Here is a 17,786-nt window from a genome sequence, read left to right as displayed (position 1 = left end):
TATAGCCTGCCAGGCTCTCTGTCCATGGGATTCTCCAGGCAAGAATACTGCAGTGGGTTGCCATTCCCTTCTCCAGGAGATCTTCCCGACCCAGGGATCAAACCCAAGTCTCCTGCACTGCAGGCAGATCCTTTAGTGTCTGAGCCACCAGGGAAACCCCAAGATGATCTACACCCCCAGTCCAAACATGCCTGGGAACATGGAACCCCAGAGGGACACGAAGGACCACTGGCTGGGTGGCCTCTTCCCAAGACACACGTGCAATTTTTTGCTCACAGGAAGAGCTCTGGACCTCTCCGAGCATGTTCAGGAGGGAAGTCAGTCCTGAGTTCCAACCCCATCTTCCCTCTGCCACCTGGGGGACCTTATCCCAGCAGCTTCCACTGGGCATCTGGGTTGGCTCACCCGGGACAAGAAGGGCCACACTCACTTGGCAGGGTTGCTAGGGTAACCTCATACTGTGGCTAAGTCCTTTAACAGGGCGTGGGCATACCATAGGCAAGAATAAATCTCTCTCACTAGACAACAGAAGAAGTGGCAAATCACTACACATGAATTATCTCCTTTGATTCTCACAAAAACTCTTCTGCAGGTGCCACAATTTCCCTCTTTCTATGAACTGAGAAACAGAGGATTAGAGAGCTTAAGTCACCTGCTCAAGGTCACACAGCTAATACATCCGGAAGCCAACGTCTGACCTCTCTGACTTCAGAAGCTGGTAAGGACCAGGGTGCTCTCTGGGGAGGGGGAAAGTGTACCAGCCTTATGCTGCCTGTCAACTATGGTCACGCTCACCGCCCCCCCCCCCCATCCCCCCGACCTCCGCCTGGCACCCAGGGCAGTCACAAAGCAGCGGGAGGAGAGTGAAGAAATGATCTGCTGACTGCCTGGTCAGCTGAGCGAAGAACAGGCCCTAAGACATTCCCAACCAACAGGGGAGGATCAGCCACCCCACCGTGCCCCACAAATCATTCACTGGACAATTTGCTCCCAGAAAGTGGCTCCAGAAATATGATTCCTGCAGGCTGCAACCCACATGCCTTTTTAACCCAGCCCATAAGCAACATGAATGCCTTCACCATCCTTTGCAACTCCCCAGGCAGAAACTGTCCCACTCCGAGGGGAGGGAAGCAAGCGGTTCCTCTTGAAGTGACATTCAGGGCTTGGCCGGCGGGGATGGCAGGTGGGCATTTTTTAATACGTGTGAATTATGGCATTTATTGCCTTCTGCCACACCCCCTGATTTCTCCCAAAGTGCCAAGCCAGGCTTCCCAGCCAAGCTTCCCAGGCAAGTGTTCCAAAAACCGAAAAGGGGCTGGCCCTGTCCACCAGCGACTGGAACAAGAAACACGAAAAGATCCTCCGCCATCTGTTCTTCTCCGGCTCCACAAGTGGAAACTCCATCGCCCAGGTGCTCAGGCCAAATACCTGGGAGGATCCTTGGGGCATCTTTCTTTCCCACCCCCCACCCTATCCATCCTCTATGCAAACCCTCTCAGTTCTGCCTTCACAATACACCCCAGATCCCACCACTCTGGTGCAAGGCACCACTCCCCCTTGCTGGGACCACTGCAGTAGCCTGTTCCTCACTAGTCCCCTCCTTCCTCTTTTGCTCCCCTTCAATCTGTTCCTCAGAGATTCTGTTAAAACCAAAGCCCTCTTCAGCTCAGAATCTTCCACTCTACCATCCTCAGCCACTAGGATGGCCACAATCACAAAAACGGCAAGTGACAAATGTTGGTGAGAATATGAAGCAACCCTCATCAACTGCTGGTGGGACTGTGAAATTGTGCAGCTGTTTTGGAAACAAGCCTGGTTTGGAGACCAACCTCTAAAGGTTAAACATAGAGTTACCCTATGACTCAGCAATGGACCCCAAAGAACTGAAAACAGAGGTTCTTACAAAAAAAAAAAAAAGTTTACATTATTCCTAATAGCCCACAGTAGAAATAACTTGATGTTCATAAACTGATGGATGGGCAAACAAAATGTGACGTGGGCACAGGGTGGAATACCCTTCAGCCATAAAAAAGAATGAAGTGCTAATACACGCTACAATGTCGATAATCCTTGAAAATAATCCTTACACGATTCCTTTTGTGTGAAACGTCCAGAGGCGGCAAACCCACAGAGACAGAAAGTGTGTTAGTGGTTGTCTCCCCCATGGAATCGGTGGTGGGTGGCGGGGAGCAGGGAATAATTGCTAGCGGTTAAGAGACTTCTTTTTTGGGTGATGGAAATGTTCTGGAATTAGGTTGTGGTGATGTCTGTACAACCATAGTGAATATACTAAAAAACACTGAATTGTGTACTCTAAAATGGTAAATTTTATATTGCATGGATTATATCTTTGACTGTATCTTCCACCTCAGTCAGCAAACACCTATTGGAGGCCTCCCCAGCCCCACGCCATCCCAGCCCTCCACCTCTCTCTGACCTCATCTCTGACTGCTCACTCCCCACCAACCACGCCAACCATGGTCCTCACCCCAGGGCCTTTGCACTTGCTGTTCCTGTCACTGGCAAAGCTCATCTCACACTTCCTTCCAGCCTTTGCCCATATGAGTCTCCTTCGTGAGGCCTTCCCTGGTCTGGTGGCTTTCCTGCCATGCCCCATCCTGCACCAGTTTCTCTCTCTCTTTAGCCTGTATCAACATTTAACTTCCTACATATTTTACTTATTTGTTGTCATCTTCCCTCAACAGCATGAAAGCTCCTGGTGAACAGGGGTTTTCGTTTCATTTACCTTGGTGCCCCTAGGGCCTAAAATAATGCCTGGCACATAGCAGGTCCTTGTGTTTCCTAAGATAGCCTTCCAACTCTCTCCGTGTCTTTTCGCAATATGACCTTGCCCCTCTGCCCATGGGGAGGCAGCGTCATTCCTTTCTACCTCTGAACTAGCCTGGGACTTGCTTTGACCAATAAAATGTGGAAGCAACGCACTGCTCCACGTTTGACTTTCGAGACTAGAGACCCGCCAGCTTCTGGCTCACCCCCTTGAAAGACAACAGCAGGCAGTTCCGGTCTTCTGAGAGGCCACAGAGCGAGAGCAGTCCCGGAGAGTGAGAGGCCGTGGAGGAGAACTGACACGCCCCGGTGGTCAGCACCAACCGCCGAGGCCATGTTGGACCTTGGGCTGCCGCAGACCCCCAGCTGTCTGCAGCCCCGTGAGGCAGCCCCCCCCAGTGCCACAGGAGAGAGTGGCTCAGAGGAGCCCGCCAACCCGCACAATCATGCACTCTAAACTGGGAGTCGTTTTTATCCACTAAAGTTGGGAATGGTTTGTTACCTGGCAACCGGTAACCAATACAATGCTCCATGAATATTTGTTGCAAGAAAGAGGCGAGGGAGGCGAAAAGAAAAAGGCCAGAGGAAGGAGGAAGAGTGCTCTCTTAGAAGAGGGACAGCCTGAGAACCGCAGCCTTGATGAGTGGTGCCTGAGTCCCGCTCTCCCATTCCTGCTGCGAAGTCCTAACGATGCCCCTGACCATGCCTGTGCCTCAGTTTCTCCACGTGAAAGGGTGTGTGTGTGGGGGGGGGGGAACTCCTCAGACTTTCTCTGTCTTGAGCTGGAGGCTGAAGAGGGTCTGGTAAGTTCTTTCTCTCGGTTACTCTTGGCAAGGTGCTCCACCCACACAGGGGAGGATTGAGACCCACTAGGGTCTTCAAACTCAGAAAGAGACGGAAGCCAGGCAGGAAATGAATACTAGGGAAGGCAGCCAAGCTTACGACGGTGTTTTCCTCACATTGCTTATTTCAGTTTCCCACTTGTGACAGAGACCTTTTACTTTTCTCTAAGAAATAGCAGCATCAGCAAGATAATAAATGGCAGCTGACACTCAGGCAGGAAGACAAAAGGGAGGGGTGGAGACTGTGGCAAACAGAAGGCCTCTGACCCCATCTAAAGAGGACAGCTGCCGCTTGGTTTGAGCAGATCATTCCAGGTGGGAACGCACCAAAACTGGTTTTATTCAAGATGAACGGTGATAGAGGTCTTTATACAAACTCTCCCAATTTGCAAATGCTGACAACTAACCTAAAAAGCTAAAAAAACACTGTGACAGTCAAGCTCCAGGAGATGGTGAAGGACAGGGAAGCCTGGTGCGCTGCAGTTCAGGGCGTCGCAAAGAGAAGGACACGACTGAGCAGCAGAACAACAACGATGGGCAAGCAAGCCTGAATGCGGCCTTCACCCCTCTGGCTTATCAGTCTTTAAAACACAAACATCTATGAAATGTCCAGAACAGGCACATCTTTAGAAACAGAAAGTCAGTTAGGGGCTTCCTGGTGGTGTGAGAGTGAAGAGGGCCAGGGTTTCTTCTGGGGATAACAAAAGTGTTTTAAGATTGATTTGTGGTTAACGGTTGTGCAACCCTATGAATAAACCAAAAGCAGTGAAATTACTAAAGCCTTTAACTGTGTGGATCACAACAAACTGTGGAAAATTCTTAAAGAGATGGGAATATTAGACCACCGTATCTGCCTCCTGAGAAATCTGTATGCAGGTCGAGAAGCAACAGTTAGAACTGGTCATGGAACAACAGACTGGTTCAAAATTGGAAAAGGAGTATGTCAAGGCTGTATATTGTCACCCTGCTCATTCAACTTATATTCAGAGTACATCATGTGAACTGCCGGGCTGGATGAAGCACAAGCTGGAATCAAGATTGCCGGGAGAAATATCAATAACCTCAGATATGATGAGGATACCACCCTTATGGCAGAAAGCGAAGAGGAACTAAAGAGCCTCTTGATGAAAGTCAAAGAGGAGAGTGAAAAAGCTAGCTTAAAACTCAACATTCAAAAAACAAAGATCATGGCATCTGGTCCCATCACTTCATGGCAAATAGATGGGGAAACAGTGGAAACAGTGACAGATTATTTTCTTAGCCTCCGAAATCACTGCAGATGGTGACTGCAGCCATGAAATTAAGATGCTTGCTCCTTGGAACAAAAACTATGACAAACCTAGACAGCATATTAAAAAGCAGAGACATTCCTTTGGCGACAAAAGTCCATCTAGTCAAAGCTATGTTTTTTCCAGTAGTCCTGTGTATGGATGTGATAGTTGGACCATCAAGAAAGCTGAGCACTGAAGAATTGATGCTTTTGAACTGTGGTGTTGGAGAAGACTCTTGAGAGTCCCTTGGACAGCAGGGAGATCAAACCAGTCCATCCTAAGGAAGATCAGTCCCAGGTGTTCATTGGTAGGATTGAGGCCAAAGGTCCAATACTTTGGCTACCTGATATTAAGAACTGACTTATTAGAAAAGATCCTGATGTGGGGAAAGATTGAGGGTGGGAGGAGAAGGGGATGACAGAGGATGAGATGGTTAGGTGGCATCACTGACTTGACAGACATGAGTTTGAGCAAGCTCCAAGAGTTGGTGATGGACAGGGAGGCCTGGCATGCTGTGGTCCATGGGGTCGCAAAGAGTCGGACACAACTGAGCGACTGAACTGAACTGAATGAAATTGTACACTTTAAATGGGTGGACTGCACATTACGTGAATTATATTACAACAACACTGCTTACACACACACTCTCTCTCTCTCTGGAAAATCTTTCTAGAAAACACAAGGTCCGCACAGCCCAGGACAAGGCCACTGAAGATCTACACCTTTCATCACAATATTTTCAGAAAAGCCAGACGTTAGGATTTTTATGTGAAAACTCCACTTTTTTTAGGGTTGGCATCTACTTAGCATTTTACAAATCAGATCACCCGGCCAACCAGAGGACACCCATGTGCAGCCAGACCAAGTCTGGGGGGTGGGGGTGGGTTCAGCTTTTGCTTGACACTTGGTGCTTCGGCCTGACCTTGTCCTCTGTCCCCCAGCCAGGCCAGGCCATGGTCCGTGAGTGCAGGATAGGAGTGAAAACGAGCCCAGCCCAAGGACTGTGAGCCCTGCCCACACCCAGGGCGGGCAAATTAGGAACGCCTCCTCTTCTCCAAAAGCACTCGTGGTGGCCCCTTCAGATGGCAGGGAAAGCAAAGGTCTTTAGCAGAAGCAGTCTCGTCTCTGTGCACAGGATGAAAGGGCTGGATTGATGTCAGAAAAGAAAGATCCTGGGACCTGGGGCCAGCCACGAATGAAGGCCTGGAAAGAGCAAAGGAAGGCACTCTCCTCCCTTGCGCTGGAATCTCAAACCCAGAGGGGCTGGCCCATCAGATGATGATCCACTTCCCAAGGAGGAGACGCAGGAATGCCTTCCTCTAGGCCCCCAAAGCATTCCCGTCCCCAAGGGACGCTTGACCTTGAGGTCTAAATGTCCGGAAGGGCTGACTATTCTTGCCCTGACCCTGACAAGAAGGTTAATTTGGCAACAGCAACTAAAAAAAAAAAATGTTTTTTTAAGATTAATTTATTGATCTTTGCCTGCACTGGGCCTTAGCTGTGGCACACAGGCTCAGCTGCCCCGCAGCATGTAGCATCTTAGTTCCCTAACCAGGGATCCAACCCAAGTACCCTGCGTCGGAAGGCAGACTCTCCGACGCTGGACCACCAAGGACGTTCCCCTTAAATTTTAAAAGCATGTATCCTTGGACCTTGTAAATCCCCCGCGAGGTATATCCTCCAGACATATTTGCACAAACGCAGAATGATGTAAGTACAGAAATACTCATTGTAATAGACTGTGACCACAAAAGGAGAGAAATTGTTACCTAAATTACCATTCAGATCGACAATGGGATTGTTTGGCGGCTAGAAGCTATTGGCGCGCTCGCTGTGCGCTCATGTGTGAAGCTAAGGCACAGCGAGTGAAGACAACAAGATGCCGTGGGGGCGGGGCCATGGGCGGGGCGGGGCCTCACGCATCGCTCCGTGGTCACGGGGACCTTTGGATTCTGTACTGTGTGCGCACATTTTTTATTTTTAAACAAAACCTATTTAAAGAGAATCAGCTCCGGGCTTCCCTAGTGGCTCAGTGGTAAAGAATTCACCTGTCAATGCAGGAGTGAAGTGAAAGTTGCTCAGTCGTGTCCGACTCTTTGTGACCCTATGGACCATACAGTCCATGGGATTCTCCAGGCCAGAATACTGGGGTGGGTAGCCTTTCCCTTGTGCAGGGGATTTTCCCAACCCAAGGACTGAACCCAGGTCTCCGACGTGGCAGGCGGATTCTTTACCAGCTGAGCCACCAGGGAAGCCTGATTCAGGGAGATCCCACAGGCAGAGGAGCCATGAAGCCCGTCTGTCACAACTGCTGAGCCCGTGCTCTGGAGTCTGGGAGCCGCAACTGCTGCAGCCCACGCTCCCCAGAATCCGTGATCTGCAACAGAGAAGCCACCGCAACGAGAAGCCCGCACACCACAGCCCGAGAGGAGGCCCCGGCTCGCCACAAGCAGAGAAAAGCCTGTGGGTCAACAAAGACCCAGCACAGCCAAAAATAAATAAATAAATACAATTATTTAAAGTCAAATCAACTCCAATCCACTTAGAGGAACCCACAGGCCAAATGTCCACCACATTTGCCTCAAGGAATCAATTCAGATCCTGAAACAGTTTAAGAGAACCGGGGGCTCATGTGGACCATGCAAGGAGCAACTATGCTTTGCAAACCAAAAATTGGGATCTACGGTTGGCCTCATGTTCACAGATAGAGAAAGTTAGCCCTGGACTTCCAGGCCTCCAGGAGGTCATGCTAGTGAGAAGAACTCACCATCTTCTGCACAAGTGGAGGCTGAAATCGCCCTCCTGCAAACACGAAGTAGAATTATCAGTAGAATTATCAGAGGGCGTGTCCCACCCCCTCTCCCACCTGTTCACAGAGCCCTGTGGGTGGGCATGCCTCCTTTGCACTCTTACTTTCCAGCACCTGGTTCGGGGTCCACACCCAGTACAGGTTCCAGAAACACCTACAGAATGAATAAATGGATAATCGTAGCTAATGCCAGTGGGCCAGACTCCGAGCCAAGCATCACCCGCGCATCACCTCACCCAACCCCACAGCTCAGGAGGACGGGCGGACAGGGGGCAGGGCTGAGATCCGAACCCAGGCCCTACGGCTCTTGAGCTGACCTCCCACCACACAGCTTGACCAGGGCAGGGGTGCTGGTGGGGTCGGGGGGCATACATCTGCAAAGGATGCTGCTTCAATGGATACGCGAGGAGTCAGTAGCCAGTGCTGTAGACGCTGCAGCAGGCAGGATCGAAGGGTTTTCTGCCCTCTGCGAGTGGCGGGGAGCCAGCACTCCAGGCCTGCAGCAGGTCCCGCTTGCAGGGGGGCGAGGTGTGAGCTACCCACCAGGCTGACCATCAGAATCTCTGGAGAGGGCTTACAAGTCCAGATCCCCAGGCCTGGGGTACCTCCCGGGTGGGTGCCCACAACAGTCAGCAGCCACAGGGACTTTCCAACAGACAAATCAGTCTTGGTAACCCTGGGCTTTTCAATCCTGCTGGAAAGCTTTCAGCATTCCAGTGCCCAGGAGGTGCCCACTCCAGTGAAATGAGGGTATCAGGGGTGGGAGGCAGGCAGCAGCTCTTTTCGTCGCTGGTGGAGACCGCAGATGAGGCCAATGTGAGGTGAAGGTTGGGGACCACACCCTACACCAGGGCTCACACGCTGACCATACTCCACCCTACCCCCTAGAGATGGATCTATCTTAATCTCTTATTTATTCAGTTCAGTTGCTCAGTCGTGTCCGACTCTTTGCGACCCCATGAATTGCAGCACACCAGGCCTCCCTGTCCATCACCAGCTCCCGGAGTTCAGACTCACGGCCATCGAGTCAGTGATGCCATCCAGCCATCTCATCCTGGGTCGTCCCCTTCTCCTCCTGTCCCCAATCTCTCCCAGCATCAGTCTTTTCCAATGAGTCAATTCTTCACATGAGGTGTCCAAAGTACTGGAGTTTCAGCTTTAGCATCATTCCTTCCAAAGAAATCCCAGGGTTGATCTTCTTCAGAATGGACTGGTTGGATCTCCTTGCAGTCCAAGGGACTCTCAAGAGTCTTCTCCAACACCACACTTCAAAAGCATCAATTCTTCGGCGCTCAGCCTTCTTCACAGTCCAACTCTCACATCCATACATGACCACTGGAAAAACCATAGCCTTGACTAGATGGACCTTAGTCGGTAAAGTAATGTCTCTGTTTTTGAATATGCTATCTAGGTTGGTCATAACTTTTCTTCCAAGGAGTAAGCGTCTTTTAATTTCATGGCTGCAGTCACCATCTGCAGTGATTTTGGAGCCTAGAAAAATAAAGTCTGCCACTGTTTCCACTGTTTCCCCATCTATTTCCCATGAAGTGGTGGGACCGGATGCCATAATCTTCGTTTTCTGAATGTTGAGCTTTAAGCCAACTTTTTCACTCTCCTCTTTCACTTTCATCAAGAGGCTTTTTAGTTCCTCTTCACTTTCTGCCATAAGGGTGGTGTCATCTGCATATCTGAGGTTATTGATATTTCTCCCAGCAATCTTGATTCCAGCTTGTGTTTCTTCCAGTCCAGCATTTCTCATGATGTACTCTGCATATAAGTTAAATAAGCAGGGTGACAATATACAGGCTTGACGTACTCCTTTTCCTATTTGGAACCAGTCTGTTGTTCCATGTCCAGTTCTAACTGTTCCTTCCTGACCTGCATACAGATTTCTCAAGAGGCAGGTTAGGTGGTCTGGTATTCCCATCTCTTTCAGAATTTTCCACAGTTTATTGTCATCCACACAGTCAAGGCTTTGGCATAGTCAATAAAGCTGAAGTAGATGTTTTTCTGGAACTCTCTTGCTTTTTCCATGATCCAGCGGATGTTGGCAATTTGATCTCTGGTTCCTCTGCCTTTTCTAAAACCAGCTTGAACGTCAGGAAGTTCACGGTTCACGTATTGCTGAAGTCTGGCTTGGAGAATTTTGAGCATTACTTTACTAGCATGTGAGATGAGTGCAATTGTGCAGTAGTTTGAGCATTCTTTGGCATTGCCTTTCTTTGGGATTGGAATGAAAACTGACCTTTTCCAGTCCTGTGGCCACGGCTGAGTTTTCCAAATTTGCTGGCATATTGAGTGCAGCACTTTCACAGCATCATCTTTCAGGATTTGAAACAGCTTAACTGGAATTCCATCACCTCCACTAGCTTTGTTCGTAGTGATACTTTCTAAGGCCCACTTGACTTCACATTCCAAGATGTCTGGCTCTAGATTAGTGATCACATCATCGTGATTATCTGGGTCGTGAAGATCTTTTTTGTACAGTTCTTCTGTGTATTCTTGCCACCTCTTCTTAATATCTTCTGCTTCTGTTAGGTCCATACCATTTCTGTCCTTTATCGAGCCCATCTTTGCATGAAATGTCCCCTTGGTATCTCTAATTTTCTTGAAGAGATCTCTAGTCTTTCCCATTCTGTTGTTTTCCTCTATTTCTTTGCATTGATTGTTGAAAAAAGGCTTTCTTATCTCTTCTTGCTATTCTTTGGAACTCTGCATTCAGATGCTTATATCTTTCCTTTTCTCCTTTGCTTTTCGCCTCTCTTCTTTTCGCAGATATTTGTAAGGCCTCCCCAGACAGCCATTTTGCTTTTTTGCATTTCTTTTCCATGGGGATGGTCTTGATCCCTGTCTCCTGTACAATGTCACGAACCTCATTCCATAGTTCATCAGGCACTCTATCTATCACACCTAAACACACTTAAATCTATTTCTCACTTCCACTGTATAATCATAAGGGATTTGATTTAGGTCATACCTGAATGGTCTAGCGGTTTTCCCTACTTTCTTCAATTTAAGTCTGAATTTGGCAATAAGGAGTTCATGATCTGAGCCACAGTTATAGGTGCATGAAGTAAGTGGTTTTTGCCTTTAAAGTTTTTATTTACACCACACACACCTCTGAGCATCCCCTTTTGTCCCCTGGCTCCAGAATGGTGTGTTCAGAGCGGCTCCTGCTCCAACCATGAGCCATCTACTGTGCAGAAGCATCCTTACGTGACCAGCCCGCACGGGTGGGCACCAGCGTTACTTCCCACCTTTGGGACTCTGTTTCCAAGCTTCTTGGTTAGTGCTGAGAATCAGCAGACTGGGAGCTTTTAGCGACGGTTCCAAGGTGACCCACCCGCAAAACCCAGATGTCCTGTGATAACAGACTGTTCAGTCGGGAATGGGTCCTTCCACTGCTGGACAGTTCAGCCCGGGGAAACACGAACTGTCTTGTGAGAAACACTACCTTTCTCCAAGCGCCCACTTTGGCCTTGACTCTCACACCCCCGAAGGCTCCGACTCAGGGATCCTGGCCAGCTCGACCCATGTCCACCTGGATGTCCACATCTGTCCACATCCTGCGGCTGCACCCGCCCCTCCAACTCGTTCTGGCACTGCACTACGTCCACAGATCGGATCCTGTCTTTCTCCTGCTCACACCCAGCTCGGCTCTGCTCACAGCTTCCATCCATGACCCCCTAGAATCGAATTCCAGACTCCTCCCTTTGGGCCCTGCCCACTCTCTCCTTGATCACTGAGGTCCACCCACTCGGGCACCTCCTGGGTCATCATCTTTCCTTGCTTCTAGCCACACGCACAATGCCAGATCTCTGCCTGGTGGTTCCTTCCAGTCCTCCCTGTGTGTCTCCATCGCAGCCCCCAGGTGTCTCCTCTGGGGCATATACCACCTTTCGCTACTCTGTAGGATCGTTCCTAGCGGGCTCATCTCCTGTGCTCGAGGGCAGGCACTGCATCTATCTCGCTGGCCTCTCCCCTGTGCTCGGCTCACTGTCTGGCCCGCAGCAACTCCACCATAAGAATCAGAGGAATAAACTAACCCAGAACTATATCTCAAAACACAGTAGCCTGTGCCCTGGAACCCACCCACAGAGTTCTAATCTGAACACCCAAAATTTGAAAGCAGAAAGGGGACTAGTAGGTCACAAGAATAAGACAAATGCCAGGGCTCCCAGAGGCACGTGGGGTCTACAGGTTGGACACAATAAACAGTCTCTGCTTCCACAAAGAAACGGTCTCGTCTACATTTTGTCTTGAGACCCAAGGGCATTTGGGGCTAATTCATGTCTTCCTATTTCAGTCCAGACTCCTGGTTTGGAGAAAGAGTTTCCTCTCCTCTTATCATGACTATCGGAACGTCACAGGTTCAAGCACAAAGGTAAGTGGTAACTGACACCAGCTTCAGTAGAGGGGGACAATAAGGAGGGGTGGGGACTGCAGCAAACAGGGGACCACGACTAGGAAACAGAGACCGAGGGTTTCCAGACTGTCCGTTATTTTATTTTTTGTGTCCGTTATTTTAAACAAACAAGAAACTCAGATTTTTTTTTTTCATGAAAATTCTCCATTTAAGAACCCCTTTGTGAAAAAAGGATTAAACAACAACAAAAAAGAACCCCTCCGTGAAGGGAACCAATCATATCAGAGTTCTGGATTCAGCCCCTGGGCCACCAGTTTGCAGCCCGGGACCTCATCCACGGGTTAACTCTCCCCTCTCATCTCTGCCCACTCAGGCCGAGCAAGTGTGAGCAAGCGAAGTCCTTTACTTCCTTCCAGGCAGACCATGAACCCCATCTGTGGGCCCAAACCTGTCCTGCATCCCAGCACAGGAACCAAATGGAACTCTGAGTCTTGTCAGGAATTCCCCGCTGGGTGGGTATCAGGACTCAGCCATCCAGGAGAGCCCCCAAGAGGCAAACATCTCTTTCTCTCCCTGCCATCCTGAAGCAGCTTCCAGAGACCCTGCCTGAAAGTTCCCCCAAAAGAGGAAGTTCAAATCAGAAAGGGAAAGTAAAGCACAAAAAGTTGGTCGGACAGAAAAACCCAAAGGCCCTAGAAAGAGTGAAATGCTTCCTGGTCAACTGGTCAACACGCAGCCCTTCAGTGGCTCCTCCACCCAGGGAGGCAGTGCAAAGTCCTCTTTCTGGTCCTCTCACTGGCCCCAGCCTGCCCCACTGCCCAACCCCTCCCCCCCCGCCCCACTGCCCACCCCACCCGCCCCCCCGCTTCTACCTGCTGCTCTTCTCCCCTCATGATTACCCTGCTTCATCCCACCCCAGGGCCTCTGCAAGTTCTGTTTCCTCTGCCTGGGACATTTTTCTCCTCCTTTTCAGGCTGGTCAACTCCTGTTCATGCTTCAGAGCTCAGCCCAAACTGATGTCGCCTCAGGGAAGCCCTCCCTGACCACTCCCAGACAAAGTGGGGGTCCCTCTGCTACTCAGCCTCCTGGAGTGCTCTGTGCTCCCTCTTCCCTGCACATCCCTCGGGGGTTTGGAGAGGCCTTCCCCCCCCAAGTCTCCCAGACACTCTCTATCACATCACCCAGGCTGCATTCTCCATGGCGTTCATCACAACGCAGAGGTTTTGTGTGTTACACGTTTACTGTCTGAGAGTAGGGCCAAGAAAGGGGGGCCCTTGTGTGGTTCACCCCCAGCACACAGCAGGGGATTGAGGTGTTGAAGGACCCACCTCTCTAAGAACTCCAGGGCACCCCCAGAACTAGGATCTGAGACTCCGACCGCTCCATTTAAAAACCCAAAGTGGCCCGAGCACAGGGGCTGCTACAGGAGGCTCCAGGCACCCAGGCCTGATCCCAAACCAGGCTTCCCTTTCCCAGCTCATCTGCCCATCTTTATAAACAGCTGCAGCACGGGGGAACTGCTAATGAATTAAGCTTTAAGTAGATGCTGCAAGTGACTCCACCCGGGCAGTTTTTGCTCCTTTTGGTAAATAAACTTCAGCAAGAGCTCGAAGTGCCTTTATTGCCGCGTGGAGCTACAGGGAGTTCGGCTCTTCATTACAGCCCTTACAAATGAGCATGAGCCAGCTCATGTCTGAGTTAGAGAGAGCCCCGAGTGAGCAAAGGAAGTGAATGCACGCCGCTTCTCCTGGAGGCTGTCCCTAATCAGACAAAATGAGGCTGAGCCCCTGGGCACAATGACATCTTGCTGCTGAGAGTAAGGTGGAGAAAGAACAAGAAAGACGCTCAGGTTACTTAAATCCTTAAGCAGGTACACAGCCTCAATGCCCGTGCCTGGGGGGCGTGGTTCAGAAATGACCAGAGAGCCACAGGATGTTGCTTATTTGATGAGGCCCTCAGGTTTCACAGTTATGAGGTTGACACAGCAACATCCTAGCTCCTGGGTCACTGCCAGGATGCGATGACACAGTCCACGAACAGAGTTCAGCATGCCACTGGCACACGGTACATGCTCAGAAAATAGGAGGGGTTATTACATAATGGTAGGCATGTATGGGTATGACAGCTGGACCATAAAGAAGGCTGAGTGCCAAAGAACTGATGTTTTCGAACTGTGGTGCTGGAGAAGACCCTTGAGAGTTTTCTCAGCAAGGAGACCAAACCAGTCAATCCTAAAGGAAATCAACCCTGAATACTAATTGGAAGGACTGATGCTGAAGCTCCAATACTATGGCCACCTGATGTAAACAGTCGACTCACTGGAAAAGACCCTGATGCTGGGAGAGACTAAAGACAAGACAGAATAGAGGGCGGCAGAGATGGTTGGATGGCATCACTGACTCAGAGGCCAAGATTCTGAGCAAACTCTGGAAGATGGTGAGGGACAGGGAGGCCTGGCATGCTTCAGTCTATGGGGTCACAAAGAGCTGGACACGACTTGCCAACTGAACAACATTATGTAATGGCAGGACACTAGAAAGGTGAAGAATGATGAAGACCTTACACTCTCCAACATGGAAGCTGCCAGCCTCTTACGACTATTGAAAGTGAAAGACGCTCAGTTGTGTCCGACTCTTTGCGACACCTTGTACTATACAGTAGTCCATGGAATTCTCCAGGCCAGAGTACTGTAGCCTTTCCCTTCTCCAGGGGATCTTCCCAACCCAGGGATCGAGCCTAGGTCTCCCATATTGCAGGCGGGTTCTTTACCAGCTGAGCCCCCAGGGAAGCCCTTAGGACTATTAAATGTGGCTGGTCCACACCTTGGTGTGTTGTGAGCTTAATATCCCAAGCCTGGTTTTGAAAACGTAGTCCAAAGAAGAGAATGCAAAAATCTCATTGATGGAGAAGGAAATGGCAACCCACTCCAGTTCTCTTTCGTGGAAAATTCCATGGATGGAGGAGTGTGGTGGGCTACAGTCCATGGGATCCCAAAGAGTCGGACACGACTGAGCAACTTCACTGACACTATAGTTTACTCATTATTCAAACTGTCCCCAGCAAGTAAGTGTATCTTGAATTTATATATCGTTGAATTCTTTTTACATTGATGACATGCTGAAAGGACATTTTGGATAGTTATTTTAAATAAATTGAAACTTGTACATCTTAATCTTATAGCATTGTATGTCAATTAGATCTCCATAAAACTGGGGAAAATATATTGACAATTTCACCTGTTTCTTCTCCCTTTTTGTATGGCTCCTAGAATATTTAAAATGTTAAAAAAATAAAATTATTGGCTCCTATTTGGCTCAAATTATGTTTCTATTGGACAGCTCTTACATTCTGACATGGAAATATGTCCATACTATTTTTTAAACTGAGATAGAATTCACATACTATAAAATCTAACCTTTTAAAGTGTACAATTCTGTGGTGTTCAGTGAATTCACAAAGTTGTGCAACCATAGGCAGTAATTCCAGAACATTCTCATCACCCTGAAAAGATGCCCTGTGCCTTGCCATTAAGTCACTTCCTATTTGTCCATGCTATTCTGAATAACGAAAAGCAAGTTGCAGAACAGCATTCTAGTATCAAGCGGGTTTTCTGTAAAAACTAATTATGTATAATTATTAGTACATACGCCTACTTACATTTGTAAATGCATTTTTAATATGCTTGGCATGATGTACACCAAACTGAGGAAGATGGTTATCTCTGGGAACCAGAACTGGGGTGAGAGAGAAAGATAGAAGGTGCTTCCTCTTTATTTTAAATACTTGCGGACCACTTCTGACATTTTAAAAGAGAATGGGTTGACTTTCCGGCCCTAAATAAGTCCGGGTGAACTTGGGTAAATAACTTTCTCATGGCCCTATCAACATACTGGCTTCAGCTGGAAGATAAAGAATCCAGCGTTAGACCTAATTTTTATTCTGTGCTTTTAAAACAGCAAGAACAGCCAGAGATGAGGTATTTTTCCTCCTAGCAACAGAAGCGGACCGAGGCCGGGTGCATCCTCACAGACGCAGCCTGCCTGCCTCCTGCGGGAATCTGGCGTCAGCTCAGAGCTGAGCAGGCCAAGCGCGCGGGCAGAGGCGGGACCAGGGCTCGCCGCCCCGAGGGCCCGGCTTTGCAAAGGGCATCAGCTCTGAGCGCGCCTCCCTCTGGCGTCCGGGGAGAGGGGGTGCTCAGGTAAGGATGGGAGGCGAGTCTGGGCCCCTGAGAGCCGTGTCGGCTGGAGGACGGGGCGGGAGCGACCTGACGCGCATCTCTGGGTGACCCTGGGCAGCCACCGCGCCGCCGAGGAGGGACCCCGGGGCCTCCCGTGCGTCCCCGGAGCCCCAGCGCCAGGTACGAGAGAAAGCTGCAGGGAAGCCGAGGGTCCGGGCTCAGCGCTCAGCGGTCCCCCCACCCCTATTCGTCCACTCCCCCGCTGGGGCGCGCGGCCCTGGACACCCCCAACCCCGAGACCCGCTTCCCCCACTTCCAGCCGCGTCCCCTACCTCGGCCCCGGGCTCGGGGGTCAGGAAGACGGCGAGCTCGCGCGCCCCGCCGCGCACGGGCTCCGGCCGATCGGCGTCCACGAGCAGCATCACGAGCGCGGCACGGTCCAGCCGGCGGAGGCTGCCCGGGAGCCCGACGCCGCGTCCCGGCCTCGGAGCCCCGCCCCCGGCCTGCTGCACGCCCCGCGGCCCGCCTGGCGGAGGCGGGGCCGGTGCGCGCCGAGCGGAGCGCCGGGCCGAGTGGGCAGCGCCGCCCAGTGGCGCGCCGCGCTCCCTGCGCCCGGCCCCCGCACCACCTGGCAAACCAGCGTCTCAAACTCGCTTCCAGACGGCCATCACCGGGGGCTCCTTTAAAACGCCCCACGTCCAGGCCACACACAGTCTCTAGGCTTGGAACCTGGCCATCCGCATGGTTTGATGCGCGCCAGGTTATTCTAACACAACACTGAGTTTGAGAACCGTGGGTACAGACTACCCCGTTGCACTGAAATCCGGTGGAGCAGCGGGTCCCAGCTCCTTGTGGCCCGGGGAGTTTGCTGAAGGAGAAGGGAACAGAGGATGAGACAGTTGGAGGGCATCACCGATTCCTTAGAATCTGAGTTTGAGCAAGCTCCGGGAGTTGGTGAAGGACAGGGAAGCCTGGTGTGCTGCAGTTCATTGGGTCGCAGAGCGTCAGACACGACTGAGCGACTGAACTGAACTGGGAAGTTTCTAAAAGTCCGGAAGTCAGACCTCACCCCAGGCCTATTCAGCCAGAATCTCTGGAGGTGGAGCTATGGCATCAGTAGTTTGTAAAGCTCCCCGGGTGGTTCCAGCGTGCATTCAGGATAGAGAACAGATATCTTAGAGAAGCCTTTCATTTAAAGACCACCCCTCCCCCATCACGCCGCCCACCAAGCCTCTCCTAGGACAGCTTGTTTGCGCCTGGCTGACAGTCCTAAAAGTTAGGGAAGCTTGGTGTAGCGATCCTCTTCCTCCCCCGGGCAGATTTTAAAATAAACTCCACACGGACTCCTTAAGCACACTAAATTTGACCTCCACCCCCTAAGAGGCTAGTCTAGACTCCTTGATTGTTTAGTTGCTCAGTCATGTCCGACTCTTTGGAACCCCATGGGCTGCAGGACGCCAGGCCTCCCTGTCCATCACCAACTACTGGAGCTTGCTCAAAACTCATGTCCATTGATTCGGTGATGCCATCTAAC

General features: G+C 50.6%; 1 protein-coding gene across 1 annotated transcript in view; it reads right to left on the bottom strand.

Annotated features, from left to right (window-relative positions):
* BCAS4 (breast carcinoma amplified sequence 4) overlaps nucleotides 1–16,732 on the bottom strand; it is a 59,661-nt gene extending 42,929 nt beyond the window's left edge. Inside the window, exon 1 of the mRNA XM_012189344.4 lies at nucleotides 16,585–16,732. Within this exon, the coding sequence (XP_012044734.2) occupies nucleotides 16,585–16,674 (90 nt within the window). The 5' untranslated portion in view covers nucleotides 16,675–16,732. The remainder of the gene's footprint in view (nucleotides 1–16,584) is intronic.
* Between the last annotated feature and the right edge of the window lie 1,054 nt (nucleotides 16,733–17,786).

The sequence above is a fragment of the Ovis aries genome, chromosome 13, assembly GCF_016772045.2.
Source record: "Ovis aries strain OAR_USU_Benz2616 breed Rambouillet chromosome 13, ARS-UI_Ramb_v3.0, whole genome shotgun sequence".
NCBI classification, from domain to species: domain Eukaryota; kingdom Metazoa; phylum Chordata; class Mammalia; order Artiodactyla; family Bovidae; genus Ovis; species Ovis aries.
The sequence above is the reverse complement of the archived record's forward strand: the minus strand, read 5'-3'. Positions and strand labels throughout refer to the sequence as shown.